The sequence below is a fragment of the Delphinapterus leucas genome, chromosome 20 (genome assembly GCF_059928025.1).
Source record: "Delphinapterus leucas isolate spDelLeu-1000000601 "Yukka" chromosome 20, BTC_Dleu_Yukka2, whole genome shotgun sequence".
NCBI classification, from domain to species: Eukaryota; Metazoa; Chordata; class Mammalia; order Artiodactyla; family Monodontidae; genus Delphinapterus; species Delphinapterus leucas.
Genome location: NC_143148.1, coordinates 24,585,147 through 24,603,496, shown reverse-complemented (window position 1 = coordinate 24,603,496; position 18,350 = coordinate 24,585,147). Strand labels below are relative to the sequence as shown.

At 36.2% G+C, this 18,350-nt stretch overlaps 1 protein-coding gene across 1 annotated transcript in view; it reads left to right on the top strand.

Moving 5' to 3' along the window:
- Positions 1-16,299, top strand: part of NETO2 (neuropilin and tolloid like 2) — a 64,598-nt gene extending 48,299 nt beyond the window's left edge. The window contains exons 8-9 of the mRNA XM_089902471.1: positions 12,946-13,059; positions 14,204-16,299. Of these exons, the coding sequence (XP_089758597.1) occupies positions 12,946-13,059; positions 14,204-14,784 (695 nt within the window). The 3' untranslated portion in view covers positions 14,785-16,299. The remainder of the gene's footprint in view (positions 1-12,945; positions 13,060-14,203) is intronic.
- Positions 16,300-18,350: the final 2,051 nt, after the last annotated feature.

Genomic DNA, 18,350 nt, shown 5'->3' with positions numbered 1-18,350 from the left:
TCCCTCTTAGTATTGCTTTTGCTGCATCCCTATAGATTTGGTATGTCCTATTTTCATTTTCACTTATTTTCAGGTATTTTTAAATTTTTCCTTTGATTTTTTTGCTGATCTAATTCTTGTTCAATAGCATTTGTTCTTCACAAATTTATGATTTTTCCAGCTTTCTTCTTCTGGTTGATATCTAATTTCATAGTGTTGTGCTCAGAAAAGATACTTGATATGATTTCATTCTTAAATTTGCTGAGATTTGTTTGTGTCCCAACATATGGTCTATCCTTGAGAATATTTCATGTGCACTTGAGAAGAATGCATTTGGATAGAATGTTTTGTACAAATCTATCAAGTCCTTCTGGTGTAACTTTTCATTTACGTGTACTTTTCCTTGTTGACTTTTTGTCTGGATGACCTATCCTTTGATGTATGTGGGGTGTTAAAATCCCCTATTATGGTGTTGCTGTCAGTTTCTCCCTTTAGGTCTGTTAATTGCTTTATATAATTTGGTGCTCCTATGTTAGCATACATATGAATAACTTACATCTTCTTGATGAATTGTCCCCTTTATCATTATATAATGTCCATCTTTGCCTCTTGTTACCTTTTTTGGCTTGAAGTCTGTTTTATCTGATATGAGTATGGCTACACCTGATTTCCATGGCTGTCATTTGCTTGGAGTATCATCTTCTATCCCTTCACTTTGAGCCTATGTTTGTCTTTAAAGCTGAGTGAGTCTCCTGGAGGCAGCATATGGTTGGGTCTTGCTTTTTAATTCGTCCAGCCACTCTGTGCTTTTTGATTGGTGAATTCAGTCCATTTACATTTAGGGTGATTATTGATAAATCAGGACATAGTACTGCCATTTTATTTTTTGTTTTCTGGTTGGTCTGTATCTCCATTGTGGTTTTTTTCCTTGTATTTCTGTCTGCTATTTTAGTTTGGTCATTTTCTAGGATGTTTTCTCAGTTTCCTCTGTTTTTATGTTTTGTTGTTCCTATAAGGTTTGTATAAAATATCACATAGTTAAAATACTCTTTTTTTCTGTTGATAACATCTTGTTTTCATTTGCCTATATGAGTCCTGACCTTTTCCTTCTCCCCTTTTGTGTTTTAGATGTCCCAATTATTTCTTTTTATGTTGTGAGTTTGTTACCAAATTGAAGTAGCTATAGTTATTTTTACAGTTTTTTTTCCTTTAAGCCTTATGTTATGATCAAGTGTTTAACAACCTATTCTGATACAGAGTTGCAATTTTCTGATTCTATCACCTTACTCAAAGTTTTGTATACTTTTGCCTTTTCATTTCAGGTAGAAGAGTTCCTTTCAACATTTTTGTAAAGCATATCTAGAGTTGATCAACTCCCTTAGGTTTTGTTTGTCTGGGGAAAAGCCTATATTTCTCCTTCATATCTGAATGATAATTTTGCTAGAAAGACTATTCTTGGCTGACAGTTTTTGTCTTTCAATATTTTGAGTGGGTCATAACACCCTCCTGGCCTGTAGAGTTTCTACTGAGAAATCTGCTGATAGCTTGCTTAATGGGGGTTCCTTTGTAGGTTACCATCTTTTTTTCCCTTTGGCTGCCTTTAAAATTCTTTCTTTTTCATTGAGTTTCAACAGTTTTAATATAATGTGTCTTGGAGAAGATCTTTCTGTATTGAGGTAATTAGATGTTCTCTTAGCTTCATGGACTTGTATGTACAGTTCCTTCCCCAGGTTTGGGAAGTTCTCAGCTATTATTTAAATAAACTCTCTGACTCCTTCTCCTTCTGGGATACCCATTATCTTAACGTTGCCCTTCCTAATAGAGTTAGATAGTTCTCATAGAATTTCCTCATTTTTTGGTCTTAATTCTCTCCTTTTCTACCTGTTTCATTTCTAGATTTCTATCTTCGAGCTTCCATATGGTCTGCTCTCTTTCCAGTGCTTTCTTCATCTGATTTATTAAGTTCTTCAACTCCAGAATTTCTGTTTGGTTTTTTTTAGCGTTTCAGTCACTTTGATACAGTATTACCTCTGTTCATTAAGTTTATTCCTGAGTACATTGAGCTGCCTTTCTGAGTTTTCTTGTAGCTGGTTGAGTTTCTTTGTGACGGCTAATTTGGATCCTCTGTCAGATCACATTATTTTGATACTTTAAGTTTGGTTTCTGGAGGACTTTCGTTTTCTTTTTGTGATATGGTGTTACCGTGATTCGTCATTGTGCTTGACGCGTTGTTCCTCTGATCGCACATTTGAAGTAACAAAGCTTTCCCCCCCCCCACTTGATTCTTTTTTTTTTTTTTTTTTAAATTTATTTATTTAGGCTGCACCGGGTCTTAGTTGCAGCACGCAGGACCCTCGTTGCTGCATGTGGGATCTTTTAGTTGCGGCATGCAGGCTTTTTTGCGGACTTCTTAGTTGAGGCATGCGGACTCCGAGTTGCAGCGTGCATGCAGGATCCAGCTCCCTGACCAGGGATCAAACCCGGGCCTCCTGCATTGGGAGTGCAGAGCCTTACCCACTGGACCCCGCCCCCCGCCCCACTTGATTCTAAGGGTTCAACAGGTTAGTAATGTGAGGCCTTTCTTTAGTTTTCCAGTAGGTGGCACTATAACACAAGTTCTTGGTTTCTTTTACTGGAGCTGCTTCCGGTTATACATTTGAGGATCGGCACTTTGTTCGTTGTCATCTTCTTTATTGTCATCGCTTGTGCCTCCAGGGTTGTTGGTGCCTTGCTGCTGTTGGCATCGCCACCTGGGGCACTGAGATTGCGGGCACCTCCACCACGTCCAGGGTCTACTGAGTTGCAGGCTCTGCTACCATGGGAGTAGGGGGAGGGGAAGAAGGGAGCTGGGATTGCAGGTCCCAGTAACTTTGGTTCCCTGTGGCTGCAGGTACCACTGCAGCCAGGAGGCTGGTGTTGTATGGCCGCCTCCCCTGCCGCTACCAGGTTCTCTGGGGTTGCAGGCTCAGCCATAGAAACAAAGTGGCAGAGATCACAGGCAGTGACTCTGCTGTTCCCTGAGTGCTGCCTCCTCTTTGTGTTCCAGTCCACCCACCTTTAGATATACAGATGTCTGCAATTCTCCAGCATCCTGGTCTATTGGGCAGAGTTGAGTTATGGATGTGTTACTGGTTGTAGACTGAAGGGGAGAGACAAAGGGAGCACTTGCACCATCATCTTGCTGACGTCACTCCTTTTCTCTATGTTTTCTTTTAAAAGCTTTATAGTTTTCACTCTTACATTTAGGACTTTGATCCATTTCATGTTAATTTTTAAATATGGTATAAGATAAGGGCCCAGCTTCATTCTTTTGCATGTGAATATACAGTTTTCCCAGGACCATTTCTTGAAAAGACTGTCCTTTCCCCTTTTAATAGTCTTGTTATCCTTGTCAAAAATCAATTGACTGTAAATATGTGAGGGTTTATTTGAGGGGCTCTTTATTCCGTTGGTCTATTTGTCTATTCTAATGCCAGTACCACCTGTTTTGATTACTGTAGCTTTGTAGTAAGTTTTGAAATTAGGAAGAGTCTTCCAAATTTGTTCTTTTTCAAGACTGTTTTGACTATTCAGTGTCCTTTGAGATTCCATGAATCTTAGAATAAGTTTTTCTATTCTGCAAAAAATACTTTCGGAATTTTGATGGGAATCACAGTGAATCTGTGGATTGCTTTGAGTAGTACTGTCGTCTTAACAATACTAAGTCTTCAGTCCATGAACCCAGGATGTCTTCCCATTTATTTGTCTTCTTTAATTTCTTTTAGCAACATTTTGTACTTTTCATCGTACATCTTATATCTCCCTGGTTAAATTTATTCCTAAGAATTTTCTTCTTTTCAATGTGTTGTAAATGTTCCATTTGTTCCTTGTTAGTGTGTAGAGATGTAACTAATTTTTGTTGATTTTGTATCCTACAACTTTGCTAAATTAGTTTATGTGCTCTGAATCTGTGTGTGTGTGTGTGTGTTGTGTGTGTGTGTGTGTTGTGTGTGTGTGTGTGTGTGTGTGTGTGGTCTTTTAGGGTTTTCTACTTGTAAGATCATATCATCTGCAAATGGAGATAACTTTATCATTTGGATTTCCAATTCTAATTTCCAATTTGGATGCTTTTTATTTCCTTTTCTTGCCTAATTGTTCTGGCTAGCACTTCTAGTACACTATATTGAATAGAAGTGAAAGTGGATATTTTTGTCTTGTTCCTAATCTTAGGGAGAAAGCTTTCAACCTTTCACCATTGAGTATGTTACTAGCTGTGGGGTTTTCATATATAGCCTTTATCATGTTGAAGAAGTGTTCTTCTATTCCTACTTTATTGAGTGTTTTTATCATGAAATGGTGTTCAGTTTTGTCAAATGCTTTTTCTGATTCACTTGAGATGATCATGTGGATTTTTCCCCTTCATTTTGTTATTGCAGTGTATTACATTGATTGAGTTTTGTATGTTGAACCATCCTTATATCCCACTTGGTTATCATATTAAAATGTTGCTGAATTCAGTGCCAGTATTTTGTTGAGTATTTTTGCATTGATATTCATAAGTGATATTGGTCTACAGTTTTATTTTCTTCTAGTATCTTTGTCTGGCTTTGATATCAGAGTAATGCTGGCCAATAAGTGAGTAAGAAGTGATCTCTCCTCCAACTTTTTGGAAGAGTTTGAGGATTGGTGTTAATTTTTCTAATGTGTTTGGTAGAATTCACCAGAGAAGCCATCTGGTCCAGGGCTTTTCTTTGTTGAAATGTTTTTGATTACTGATTCAGTCTCCTTGCTAGTTAGAGATCTATTGAGATTCTTTTCTTTTTGTTCAGTTTCAGTAGTTTGTGTGTTTCTAGGGATTTGTCTGTTTCATCTAGGTTAGCCTTTTTTTTTTTTTTTGGTATACAAATTGTTCTTAGTATTCTTTTCTAATCCTTTGTATATGTGTAAAATGTACACTAATGTCCCAACTTACATGTCTGATTTTAGTAATTTGAGTCTTTTTAATCTCTTTTTCGTAGTCATTGTATCTAAAAGTCTGCCTATTTTGTTGATCTTTTCAAAGAACCAAGTTTGGTGGTTTTTATTTTCTCTGGTGTCTTTTTTCATCTGTTTTATTTATCTCTGCTCTAATCTTTAGTATTTTAATGCTTCTGACAAAGGCATGGAACTTTTAATTTATTTTGCTCTTGTTTTTCTAGTTCTTTAAGTTATTGATTTGAGGTCTTTCTCCCTTTTTTGTCTCCTTTTTTTAGTGTAGGCATTTATAGCTATAAATTTCCTTCTTAGCACTGCTTTTGCTGCCTCCTGTAAGTTTTGGTATGTTGTGTTTTCATTTTCATTTGTCTCAAGGTGTTTTCTAATTTCCCTTGTGATATATTCTTTGACCTATTGGTTGGTTAAGAGTGTGTAGTTTATTTTCCACATATTTGTGAATTTTCCAGTTTTCCTTCTGTTATTGATTTCTAGTTTCATTTCATTGTTATTGGAAAAGACATTTTGTATTATGTCCATCTTTTACAATTAAGATTTTCTTTTTTTTTTTTTTTTTTTTGGCCTAACATATGGTCTGTCCTGGAGAATGTTCGATGCGCACTTGAGAAAAATATATTCTGTTGTTGTTGGGTAGGGTTTTCTATACATGTCTGTTAGGTCCAATCGGTTTATAGTATTGTTCAAGTCCTTTATTTCCTTACTGGTCTTTTTTTTTTTTTGCCATCCTGCTTGGCTTGTGGGATCTTAGTTCCCCGACCAGGGATTGAACCCAGGCCCTTGGCAGTGAGAGTGCAGAGTCCTAACCACTGGACCGCCAGGGAATTCCATCCTTATTGATCTTCTGTGTAGTTTTATTCATTATTGAAAGTGGAGTATTGATGTCTCCAACTGTTATCATAGAACTGTCTAATTTTCCCTTAAATTCTAACAATGTTTGCTTCTTATATTTTGGGACTCTGATTTTTGGCCCATATACATTTATAATTATTATATCTTCTTGGTGAATTGACCCTTTTATCAATGTACAGTGTCCTTTGTCACTTGTAACAGTTTTGACTTAAAGTCTGTTTTTGTCTGATAATAGGCATACCTTGTTTTATTGCACGGCACTTTATTGCGCTTTATAGGTACTGTATTTTTCAAAAGTTGAAGGTTTGTGGCAATCCTGTGTTGAACAAGTCTATTGGCACCATTTTTCTAACATTTGCTCACTTTGTTTGTCTCTGTCATGTTTTGATAATTCTCACAATATTTCAAATATTTTCATTATTATTGCATTTGTTATGGTCATCAGTGATATTTGATGTTACTATTGCAAAAAGACTTGCTCAGATGGTGGTTAGCATTTTTTAGCAATAAAGTGTTTTTTAATTAAGGTATGTACATTGTGTTTTTTAGATATAATGCTACTTGTGCACTTAACAGACTACAGTAAAATGTAAATGTAACTTTTATATGCACTAGGAAACAAAAAAATTCATGTGAGTACTTGAATACCCGCTTCATTGTAGCAGCCTGTAGCCAAACCAGCAATATCTCCAACATGTGCCTGTATTTGTATCACCAGCCCAGCTCTCTTTTGGTAACTATATGTATGGAATATCTTTCTCCATCCTTTTACTTTCAACTTAATTGTGTCTCTGGATCTAAAGTGAATCTGTTATAGAATATCATATAGTTGGATCTTGGTTTTTTTAATCTTTTCTGCTAATCTCTGCCTTTTGAATGGAGAGTTTAATCCATTTACATTTAAAGTAATTACTAATAAGGAAGGACTTCTGCAATTTTGCTGTTTGGTTTCTATATGTCTTAACAGCTTTGTTATCCCTTATTTCCTTCATCACAGCCTTCTTTTGTGCTTGGTTGACTTTTGTAGTGACACATTTAGATTTCCTTCTGTGCATATCCTTTAGACATCTTCCTTGTGGTTACAATGGGGATTTTGTCTTTTTTTGATTGCCTAAGTCTTTAAAGGTATCTTTACTGTTTTATGAGCATGTGGGAACTTTTTCATATTAAAGGATGTTGTAGCTCATGTGTAGACACACTGACCCAGCTTATAAGTGGAGAAACTTTGAGAACAGATGTTAGAATTCTTCCCTTAAACTCCTGGTAATTCAAGTGAACAGATCCTCACAAGGCAAAATGGTTCACTGCTTTTGTCTCTCCTATAAAAGTACAAGTGACTTGTCAGTATTTCCTAATAATTATTTTGTTGATTTTGCTTATTGTAAGTGCAGATCATATTGCATTAGCTTGACAAAAAACTGCTTTTACACCATCATGTTTTTGACTTGGTTTTGAATGGCCCTTAACTTTAATCTACATTTGGGTAGGGCTGATTAGCCTGTTTAATGGGTTCCTTTCCTCACAGTCATCTCCTATATGAAAAAAACTACCATTTAAGGACTCACCCAGACTTCCTGGATACACTTGCATGTGTATGTTCCCATCACATATATTTGAAAAAATAAGTGGTATATAATATCTATTGTCCTCATGAGACAAATGTTTTAGCTTTCATGTCCTCACTGATGAGTATGGTATAATGGTAAGCTATATGGTTTTTGCAAATCCAAAGTTAGTAAACATTTCAGTATAACAGTAAGATATTATCAGATATTTTTCTTGAGAAATTTGGGAATTACTAATTTTACCCTTTACTTATAATTTCAAAGTATTATATTATTATTCCTTGGATTCTATATTAAAATCATGGTTGTATGTGACCATATACAGTCTTTACTGTAGCTGAACTCTTCTATTTTTAATTTTAAAGATCTTTTTGAATTGCCAGATGGTCAGTTGGGTTATGAAGTTAATTTTAGCCAACCAGTCTTCCTACCTGCCTTCCATTCATTTATTTAACTTTTACAATATGAAGTGTTTGCTATGAAGATACAAAAATGGATGATACAGTCCCTGTCCTAAAGGATCTTACAGTCACTTAAGTGAGGTGGCATATATGCAAATGAAGTAAATACAGGATTGACTATGACAAAGACCATTTAAGACAGAAAACAAAGTGCTTTCTTATTAAATATCAAAGTTACTTCTAGTGGGCAGCATTGTTTATGAAGCAAGTAGTCCTTGAAGGAAGGTCCTTTGGGTTTATCCTTGAGGGTAGGTAGATTTTAGAAGGTAGAAATGTTAATTGAGGTTATTATTCCAACAGAGGTACTATAATGAAAAAGGTATAGAATCAGAGTTAATTTGGCCCACAAGAAGTAGTGGAAAGGAGAACAGAGAGAAATGAACTGGGAAAGGTAGATTAAAGCTAGAATTTGAAGACCTTTAAACTAAAGGCTTTATTTAGACAGGCATTGGGGAGTTTTGAAGCGTGTTATACTACAAAAAGATATAATCAGAGCTGTACTTTTATTGGGGCATGGAGGCTACTTAGGAGGTTACTTCCATGATTGAGGTGGGAAACCAGGAAGGTCTGAACCAAAGAAGTGACAGTGAGGAGAAAGAAGAGTTGTGGAGACAGACTCCACAAGGATGCAAAGTGACAGTCACTTTCTGGGGCCCGACTGACTTGGAAAATGAAAACTGAATGGATAAAAGAAAGTGTTGAGTTATTTTGGGTGTAGTGAATTCCTCGAGCATTGGGAAATGTCAAGAGCTCAGCAGTGGTATTTGCCACAAGTAGACTGTGCTGTTGCTTTTTATCGATCTATAGATATAACCTCAGTTTGTTTCTAAAAATTGTTTTATTTTGAAAACTTTTCAAACTTGAAAAATAAAAAACAACCCTACAAAGGCTGTTTTACTGTTTCAGATAATTCAAATCAGCGCTTGATACAAAGATGCAGTTAGCAAGAAAGCCTTTTAGCCTTCTTACTTTTTCCTCAGTACATTTACTCCCAACATCTGTACTACCCATGCTGTCCAGTACAGGGTCCATCAGCCACATGTAGCTGGTGAGCACTTAACAATGCAGCCAGTCTACATTGAAATGTGCTATAATTACAAAAATAGATCCCAGATTTCAAAGACTTGGTATGAAATAAAGAATGTAAAATATCTCATTAATAATGTTTTATATTGATTACATGTTAAAATGATAACATTTTGGATATTGTTTCAGGGCTCCCCAACGCCACCCACATGATAGGTGATTTGCTAGGACCAACATACATTCATCCTAACAGCTAAGATTATTACAGTGAAAGGATCAGTAAGGGAAAAAGATTGTCTGAATCTGGAGAAGTCCTTTCACAGGCTTCATTATGCTCTCTCCTTCCCAAGTGGGGCACACTGAGTATGTTCATTTCTCCAGCAACCAGAAAATGCAGTAATATGTAAAATGTTCCTGCCCAGAAAAGCCCATTTAGAGATTCAGCACCCAAGGTTTTATATTGGGGGCTGTTCACATCGGCACTGTCTGCCTTGCGTATACCGAAATTCTAGATTCACAGAAGGAAAGCAAGTATTTGGCATAGATGACATTGTTAACACAAACTCTAGGCACCGTGAACCACCTTATCAGTCAGGTAATAGAGGAAAGCCAAGTTCCCAGATGCCAGCTGAGGGCCAGCCTTGCACACAGACCCTTCTAAAGGTAGCAGCCTTGGTCCTGCTGCATTAACTTTTTGCACAGATATATTAGGTTAAGTAAACTATCAGCAGAATTAATTCCACCAGTTTATTTTTAAAGACTTTTAAATATGGCTACTTGTTCACATTCTTAACTCACATTATATTTATTTTGGCAGTGGTCTAAACTTATATGTAAAATTCTTCTCTAACGTGTTTTAGCTGTTTTCTCTATAAACACTAATGATTTCTCTTTAATACAAATCTGATAAGTAAACAGGTGACAAGCCTCCTTCAAGTGATATCTTTACACTAGTCACTAAAGGTCAGACTAATTGAAGGCTGCAGTAGACTTAGCTCCATATCCTAAATGTAGCTTTATTACCCAAGAAGAAAAAGAAAACCTCCCCTCCAAAAAAAGTGTGTGATCAAAATAAAGGATTTTGTGAATTTTTATAAAACAAAAGTCCCAGTTTAAGAATGTCCATTTGATAAGCACATTTGAGAGCTCCAAACAGTACATTTTTACATGCTTATTAGTTCAAATTGTTAAACTCTTTTGTTCTCTAAAATGTTAATGATTTGTAATTATTATTAATCCATCCATGAAAATATTCCTGAGGAGGTTTACATAAATGGACTAATTCTACGTGAGAGATCCACTTCATTTCTACTCATTGTAGATTGCAGATGTGACTAAAATAGTATAACTTGGCTAAAATGAATGATACAGAATAGCAACCAGGATATGTTTGACTTCTTCCCAAGCACTGAATACTTATACCTCACTCTTTAAGAAAGGGAACGGTTTTAGGAGAGTAATTTCCAGGACTAGAACTGTGAAAGCAGCAGAAGATATTTTTGTTAGAATAAATCCATAGTGTGATTTTCAGTGACATACTGCCCTACGGGTCCCCTGCAGACCTAATTGAAGGAGAGAACCATCTTTCACCATCATTGCCACATCTCATCAGAAGTAGAGGGAAGCTAAAATCCTAACCCCCTCTTCTCTCCCACACCATGACCCATAGTGAGTAAAGGGGAAAGGAGAAAGTCCTCAGGCTGTAAGTAGAGAGTAGTTCATAACAGCAGTATTTTTGCTGTTATCTTTGTCCCTTATTTATAAAGACTTATAATTCAGCCATTTTATATAGTTTTGAATTGAAGCATGTCATTAGCAACCCACGTCAATAACTCATACATTGATTCTCATTATAAACAGCTATGCTTGTCCTTTGAAAATCCATAAAGCTTAATACATTTGTAATTTTAAATATACTTCACATTTCTGCAAAACGAAATCTGACAATATCAGTGCTGCTCTCTAATTGCTTTAAATAATGTGGAGAACAGTTATAAAGAACTCTATGGGGGCTTCCCTGGTGGCGCAGTGGTTGAGAGTCCGCCTGCCGATGCAGGGGACGCGGGTTCGTGCCCCGGTCCAGGAAGATCCCACATGCCGCGGAGCGGCTGGGCCCGTAAGCCATGGCCGCTGAGCCTGCGCGTCCGGAGCCTGTGCTCTTCAACGGGAGAGGCCACAGCAGTGAGAGGCCCGCGTACCGAAAAAAAAAAAAAAAAGAACCCTATGATAAAAAACTAAGGGTATTTTCCACTCACTGTTCAATCAGTAAGAAACACTGCAGAAAACCTGTCTTTTTTGCCACTTGGAACTATGGAGAGCCATCAAAGTACTGTCATATAATCATATAATGTTCTGTTGATAAACGTTAAGAGCTGATGATTCAGAGCTGAGTTTCACTCAGAAAATCAGAATACCCAGAAGCCACAGTGCTGTTTATAACGTCACTCACCCTGTCTTGAAAATAGCTTCTCTTCCCTGTATCCCCATTTGTGAACTGGATAAAATAGGTAAAATAAGAATTCAACATGTAATATGATATAGCATATAATAGAATTATGGTATGATATATAAACAAAAAACAAAACTCCAGTTTTTAGAAATGAGGAATTCAAAAATGTTATACGTTCTCTAGGACACTTGTTCTATTTTAAAGTACACACATTTGTGTAATATGATTTTATGATATATATGACACAACAGAAGTGGGTACACTAGCTAATTTTGTACTTGAATAAAATACCACCATACATCTTCATTGGCTTTTCTATCCTTAATCTAACAGCTTATGTATGTAACTAATACTTATTGTCCTTATGATGAGCTTTGAGACCATTAAGGTTTTTTTAAGAATTATATCAAATATGAAATTCAATGGCATATATTCCATATATCTTTACTGTTTAAAACATTTTTTTTGAAATTCCAAAGAGTGCTTTTTTTCCTTTTTGTCTGTGGTAATCCATTCATCCATCAACAGACATTTGGGTTGCTTTAACCTTTTGGCTCTTGTGTATAATGCTGCTATGAACAGCAAGTATCTGTTCGAGTCTCTGCCTTCAATTCTTAAGAGTATATACCTAGAAGGAGAATTGCTGAAGCTTATGGTAACCTATATGAATTTTTGAGGAACTGCCATACTATTTACCACAGCAGCTGCACCATTTTACATTTCTACCAGCAATGCACAAGGGTTCAGTGTCTCCACGTCTTTGCTAACATTTTCTTTTAACATTTTGAAAAAATGTACCAGGCTATGGCTCAGTGGTTGAGAATCCACCTGCCAGTACAGGGGACACGGGTTCGAGCCCTGGCCTGGGAAGATCCCACATGCCATGGAGCAACTAAGCCCGTGCGCCACAACTACTGAGCCTGTGCTCTATAGCCCGCAAGCCACAACTACTGAGCCCACATGCCGCAGCTACTGAAGCCTGAGCGCCTAGAGCCCGTGCTCCACAAGAGAAGCCACCACAATGAGAAGCCCGCACACCGCAAAGAAGAGTAGCCCCCGCTCGCCACAGCTAGATAAAGCCCATGCACAGCAACAAAGACCCAACACAGCCAAAAAAAAAAATATATATATATATATATACCGGGCTATATACTAGTTTCATAAGAACCATGGGAAATACAGTTGACCCCTGAGTAACAGAGGTTTGAACTGTGCAGGTCCACTTATACGTGGATTTTTTTCAGTAGCAAATCCTAGAGTACTACATGATCTATGGTTGGTTGAATCCACAGATGAGGAACTGGATATGGAGAGGCCTACTATGGGACAGGAGCATCTGCACGTTTTGGTGTCTGCAGCGGGTCCTGGAACCAATCCCCCTCAGATACCAAGGGATGACCGTATATTCATATTGTCATTACACTAAAAACAGTCTTTTGGTGCCCAAACTAAGTTCAGGTTTACATGAGTCAGCAACAGAGAATATTGGCCTTTGTCTTATTGTTTGTGTAGTACAGAGTGTGTTCACAAAAAAGCCTTTGAGGTAAGATATTGACTTTATAAGAGTAAATGTACAATAAATCACAATGAGTTGTAATCTGTATGCTTTCAGTTCTTAGCAACAAAGTTTCCTTTTTTCCTACAGCTCCCTGCACAGGCAGCACTTTCTTTTGCCATAGCAACATGTGCATCAATAATTCTTTAGTCTGTAATGGGGTTCAAAACTGTGCATACCCTTGGGATGAAAATCATTGTAAAGGTGAGTCTACTGGCAAAGGCCAGCCTTTTTGAGAGAGGAGTGTCCATTGCCTTTCATTAAGAAAAAATTAAAATGTCTTTTTCTACAACTGTGCTTGGCATAACTGCTTTGGCTGGAATAAACACATATAAAATAAATGTTCTCCTTAATGGATCATAGACCTCTGGGATGTGGTAAAAGTGAAGAAAAATATTTATTCTCACCAAAAGCATTTTTTTTATAGACTATGTTTTTTACCTTAAAGTTGTTCAAAAGTCAATCATGGTATTTCCTGCCCTTATTTTCTTGGTCATTTCTATTGTAAAGATACCTTATTCTCATAATAACTTAGATTGTAACCTAGAGTATTCTTATTTTTTTAATTAAATGAAAATACTATTTAATAAAAATCAACTGATGGATTCAGTCTTACAATGTAAAAACAGAATCATTATAAGGACTGCTTTTTTTATTCCATGAATTTCCTACACTATATTTCCAGTATATACTCCCTGGAAGATAAATATGGCTTGTGGTAATACTAGCTGAATGTCTACAAACTGGTTATCAAATCACTGTTTCAGTACTAAAGTTTATCTCCCTTTTATTCTCCCAAGAGTTCAATAAATATCTTACTGTGGAAAGTTAATGTAATCTGATATGGCTATCTTAAGTACTTGAGAGAAAGTATTTTCAGGTAATCATTCAAAAACAGTAGACCATGATAACATACCTGAGTGGGTTAGTCAGATCATTTTCGTTATCTCTTGCTTATGGCCATCAGTAGAAAAACTATGGGTATACTCAAAACTACCATAGAACAGAAAGCTAAACTTGATAGAACAAGGGTATTTTGTTTTGGCGTTTTCTGTATTCATGTATTACTTTGATCTGCAAGCTATGTATTCATGTACCTTCTGAGTAAAGAACCAAGTCCTTTTCCTTTTTCGTGGTCTGTCTAGCTGCGTTACGATTGGTTAGTTTAACCAGAAGTCGTAATGGGATTATTTTGTTTAAAAACCTAATTTTAAATTGCATTTTCTGTGTTGTATTTGAAAAAAAATACCGAAGTGTTCTGCTTTACTTAAAAATACTTTACCAATTTGTGACAGGACTCATGAACGAATTTTAAAAGCCTCATCGTTTTTCTTTCTCTTTTCTGCAGAAAAGAAAAAAGCAGGACTGTTTGAACAAATCACTAAAACTCACGGAACAATTATTGGCATTACGTCAGGGATTGTCTTGGTCCTTCTCATTATTTCTATTTTAGTACAAGTGAAACAGCCTCGAAAAAAGGTCATGGCTTGCAAAACTGCTTTTAATAAAACTGGATTCCAAGAAGTGTTTGATCCTCCTCATTATGAACTGTTTTCACTGAGAGACAAGGAGATGTCTGCGGACCTGGCCGACCTGTCGGAGGAACTGGACAGCTACCAGAAGGCGCGGTGCTCCTCCACGGCGTCGCGGTGCATCCACGACCATCACTGTGGATCTCAGGCACCCAGCATCAAACAAAGCAGGACCAACCTCAGTTCCATGGAACTTCCCTTCCGAAATGATTTTGCACAACCGCAGCCAATGAAAACATTTAATAGCACCTTCAAAAAGAGTAGCTACACTTTCAAGCAGGCACACGAGTGCCCTGAACAGGCCCTAGAAGACAGAGTAATGGAAGAGATTCCCTGTGAAATTTATGTCAGAGGGCGGGAAGATTCTGCACAAGCATCCATATCCATCGATTTTTAATCTTCTACTGAAGGTGACATTAATTATTAAGTACGTACGTATGTAGCCTACAGAGCACCCATACTGTTTTCAGCAGCCAACCCTTTTCTCCTGTCAGAGCCAGGAAGATCTTCATTTCCCATTAACCTAATGTAATGGTGAAGTTTTTATTATCTCAGGCAGTCTATATATGTTAACCCAACCTGGGAACTTATTCCATTCAGTAAAAAACAAAAAATAAGCCTCTATTGCTCAGTGTCCTACAAACAAAGCACCAGTTACATAGTAGCATTTGGAGAGATGAGGGGTGGTGGTGCGTCAGGCTCAGCTGCCTGCGGGTCTTAGCAGCAGGAAGACCGCTCCTGATTGATACAGCTCTGTCAATGTTTTGATCCCACAATAAGTTTAAAAGTAAGATTTTTCTTCACATTCCTTTTATTTTTTTCTTTTCTCTAAATTTAATTTGTTTTGTAAGCCAGTAATTTTACCCTTTCAGTTTCTTATATAAGTGGTTCATGTATCACACGTATTTCAATATAGGCATTTGTTCTAGAATTTGTCAAAATATAACTAGTTACTGTGATAAGTGCCAATTAAGACACAGAGTTGTGTTTTGTCCATCTGTTTCTTCTTGACTAGTTTCTATACTGCTGCCTTTTAATTACTGGATCCTTAGTCTTTATTTTCTGTGATATGATTTAGCACCTTTAAGTCATATTTTGTCTTAGTTATACGAAAAAGTTTCATAATCCTGGGATGTATGCACCATTGCCAGTTATACCTAAAAACTTGACAAAGATTAAAATTTTTAGAAATGCTTTGAAATTTCCCAAGTTTTATTACATTCAGTGATAGCCCATTCATTCCTGTGAGCAAAAAGTCATTTACTGCATTTTGGGGGAGGCCTATCATTATATTTATTTCCAGTGTTTCTCATTACTAGATCTGTGTTTTGTATTATTTTTATAAAAAGATTATTTTACTCCCTTTGTATTGGTTTTCTTGTAGGATATGGTAACCAAGGTTGTTTGAGAGTTAAAGGAAAATGCCTAAGAAACTGTATAAGCCTTTAGATTGCTTCTTACTTGGGACAGTACGTTTTTCTAGTTCTTACCAAGAATAACAATTTCCACTTTTTTTTAAACTGCACTTTTGACCTTATTTTTTTTTAATGGTATATAAACAATAATTTATAAACATGATATAAAAACTCATTGTGTTTTTTTAGACTTTTGATATTATTTGATACTGTACAAACTTTATTAAATCAAGATTAAAGAGCTACATGACAGATTTCTTTCAGTGTTTGCATTAGTGACTTTGTATACAAATATGCTGTGATGGAACTGTACACTATAATTTATTGTAAAGACCTTGGTAATGTGTACATAAGCGTTTGTTTCCTCTTGTTATTGCATTTAGTTTATAAATTTTTCACTGTGTGATATTTATTGTTCTAAATCACTACACAAATCTGATATTAAAATATACATTGTTACATGATTCTTCAATCATGTTATTTATGGCACTGAGATTTTCGATCTTAAGATATATATGGAAAGGAATCCATTTATTGAATTATAACTAAAAGATAAATTCTCATTTTTAATATTTTTGTAGTTAAATTCTCAATGAAATGAGAAATTAAAGTTTCACTGGATTTCATTGATTTTTTTAAAGTATCACATCTGTATGTTTTCTCAGATTAATGAAAACTGTGACCTTAAACATGATACATGTATAATACTCCTTCAAAATGCTTATTATATCACATTTTTTATTTTTAAAAAAGTATATACTATCCAGAAGATAGGAAAGCCTACAAATAGTATTGTCTTGATTTAAGTTTTTTTAAAGTCAGCATAATTTCCTGTTTTAAAAATATAACTTGGGAAGGTAAAAAGACTTACCAAGACTTACCGAATGTAGTATTCAATGAACTAATGAACCAGAGCCAGGTTAGGTAGCTAAATTCTTTCAGTAGCTGAAAAGGCATTTTAGTAGGTAACACACCAGACAGTATTCAGTAAATCCTTAATAAAATAATAACTGTGATCTCATTCTTAATGAAAGGAAAATTATCATATTTTCTATGTAAAATTATATCCATTAAAAAAAAACTATTAAATCCTCTTTAACATCTATAGTAGAAAATAATACAATATGCTTAACTAGTCACTTGTAACTGTATTTTTTTTTTTTTTTTTTTTTTTTTAGTGGTACGCGGGCCTCTCACTGTTGTGGCCTCTCCCGCTGCGGAGCACAGGCTCCGGATGCGCAGGCCCAGCGGCCACGGCTCACGGGCCCAGCCGCTCCGCGGCATGCGGGATCCTCCCAGACCGGGGCACCAACCCGCGTCCCCTGCATCAGCAGGCGGACCCTCAACCACTGCACCACCAAGGAAGCCCCTGTATTTTTATTTTTGAAATTTGTATCTTGCTGTCTCTTAAAAGGGTATGAAGAGGCCTACAAAATACAAAGCCTTTAAAGAAGACATTTAACATTTAAAAAAGCACAGAAGTACATGATTTCAGGCAACTCAGCAAAGCTTGGACAACAAATTTGATTCTAAATTTTCTTGCTGCTAAAACAAATGAAATCTTTGTTTTTCATGGTAGAAAACTCAAACTTATCTGCAAGAGGCTAGTTTTCTCTTAAACTAAAGAAAGGAGGGTCTTCATATTGAACGACATTTCCTCGTAATTTAAAGAAAATGCAAAATACAGAGAGAGGCCATAATGGTAAATCTTAACCCAGTGAAGACACATCATCTCAGTGTAGTCTAGGAACTAAAGAACCAGACGATCAATAGCTAAGCTAGCCTGAGACTGGCTTATTATTTTATTTTATGTTATTTTGAATTTTATTTTATTTTTTTATACAGCAGGTTCTTATCAGTTATCTATTTTATGCACATCAGTGTATACATGTCAATCCCAATCTCCCAGTTCATCACACCACCACCACCACCCCCTCCACTTTCTCACTTTAGCGACCATATGTTAGTTCTCTACATCTGTGAGACTGGCTTATTATTATTCATTGAACTATAGGTGGGTATTAGATCTCATTTATTTCTTAGTTAAACATTTGGCAGTATATGATATGAAGAGAAGAGAATGAAACTATAAATTTTAGGCATTATTTCCAGAATAATGCTAATTGCTGTATATATAGTCTTTCATCTTTGAGGTAATGAGAAAACTTTGCAAATTGTTTACTAATGTGAAAGCCATAAATTTTAGTAATTTAAGAAGAAATTTAGCCATCTTGTGGAAGTTATTACACCCTTCACAGAGAATATAATACCCAGTGTTAAACATAGAACAAAAAAGGCAAATCTGGAGGAGAGAATATCTTCAATTCAGAAGCAGCATTAGGTGCACTTGTACAGCATTGTCATTTGTGACACCACTGATCCCAAATTTAACACAAGGTATTAATCCCCAAGTGCCCTCAAATTTCAGGAAACCTACAAATCCCAACATCTGAAGTATGTAGGAATAAAGTATGATGTACCTTTTGTGAGGGGAGATGTTTACCCCAAAGGTTCAACAAAAAGCAAAGGATTTTCCACATTTCAAATC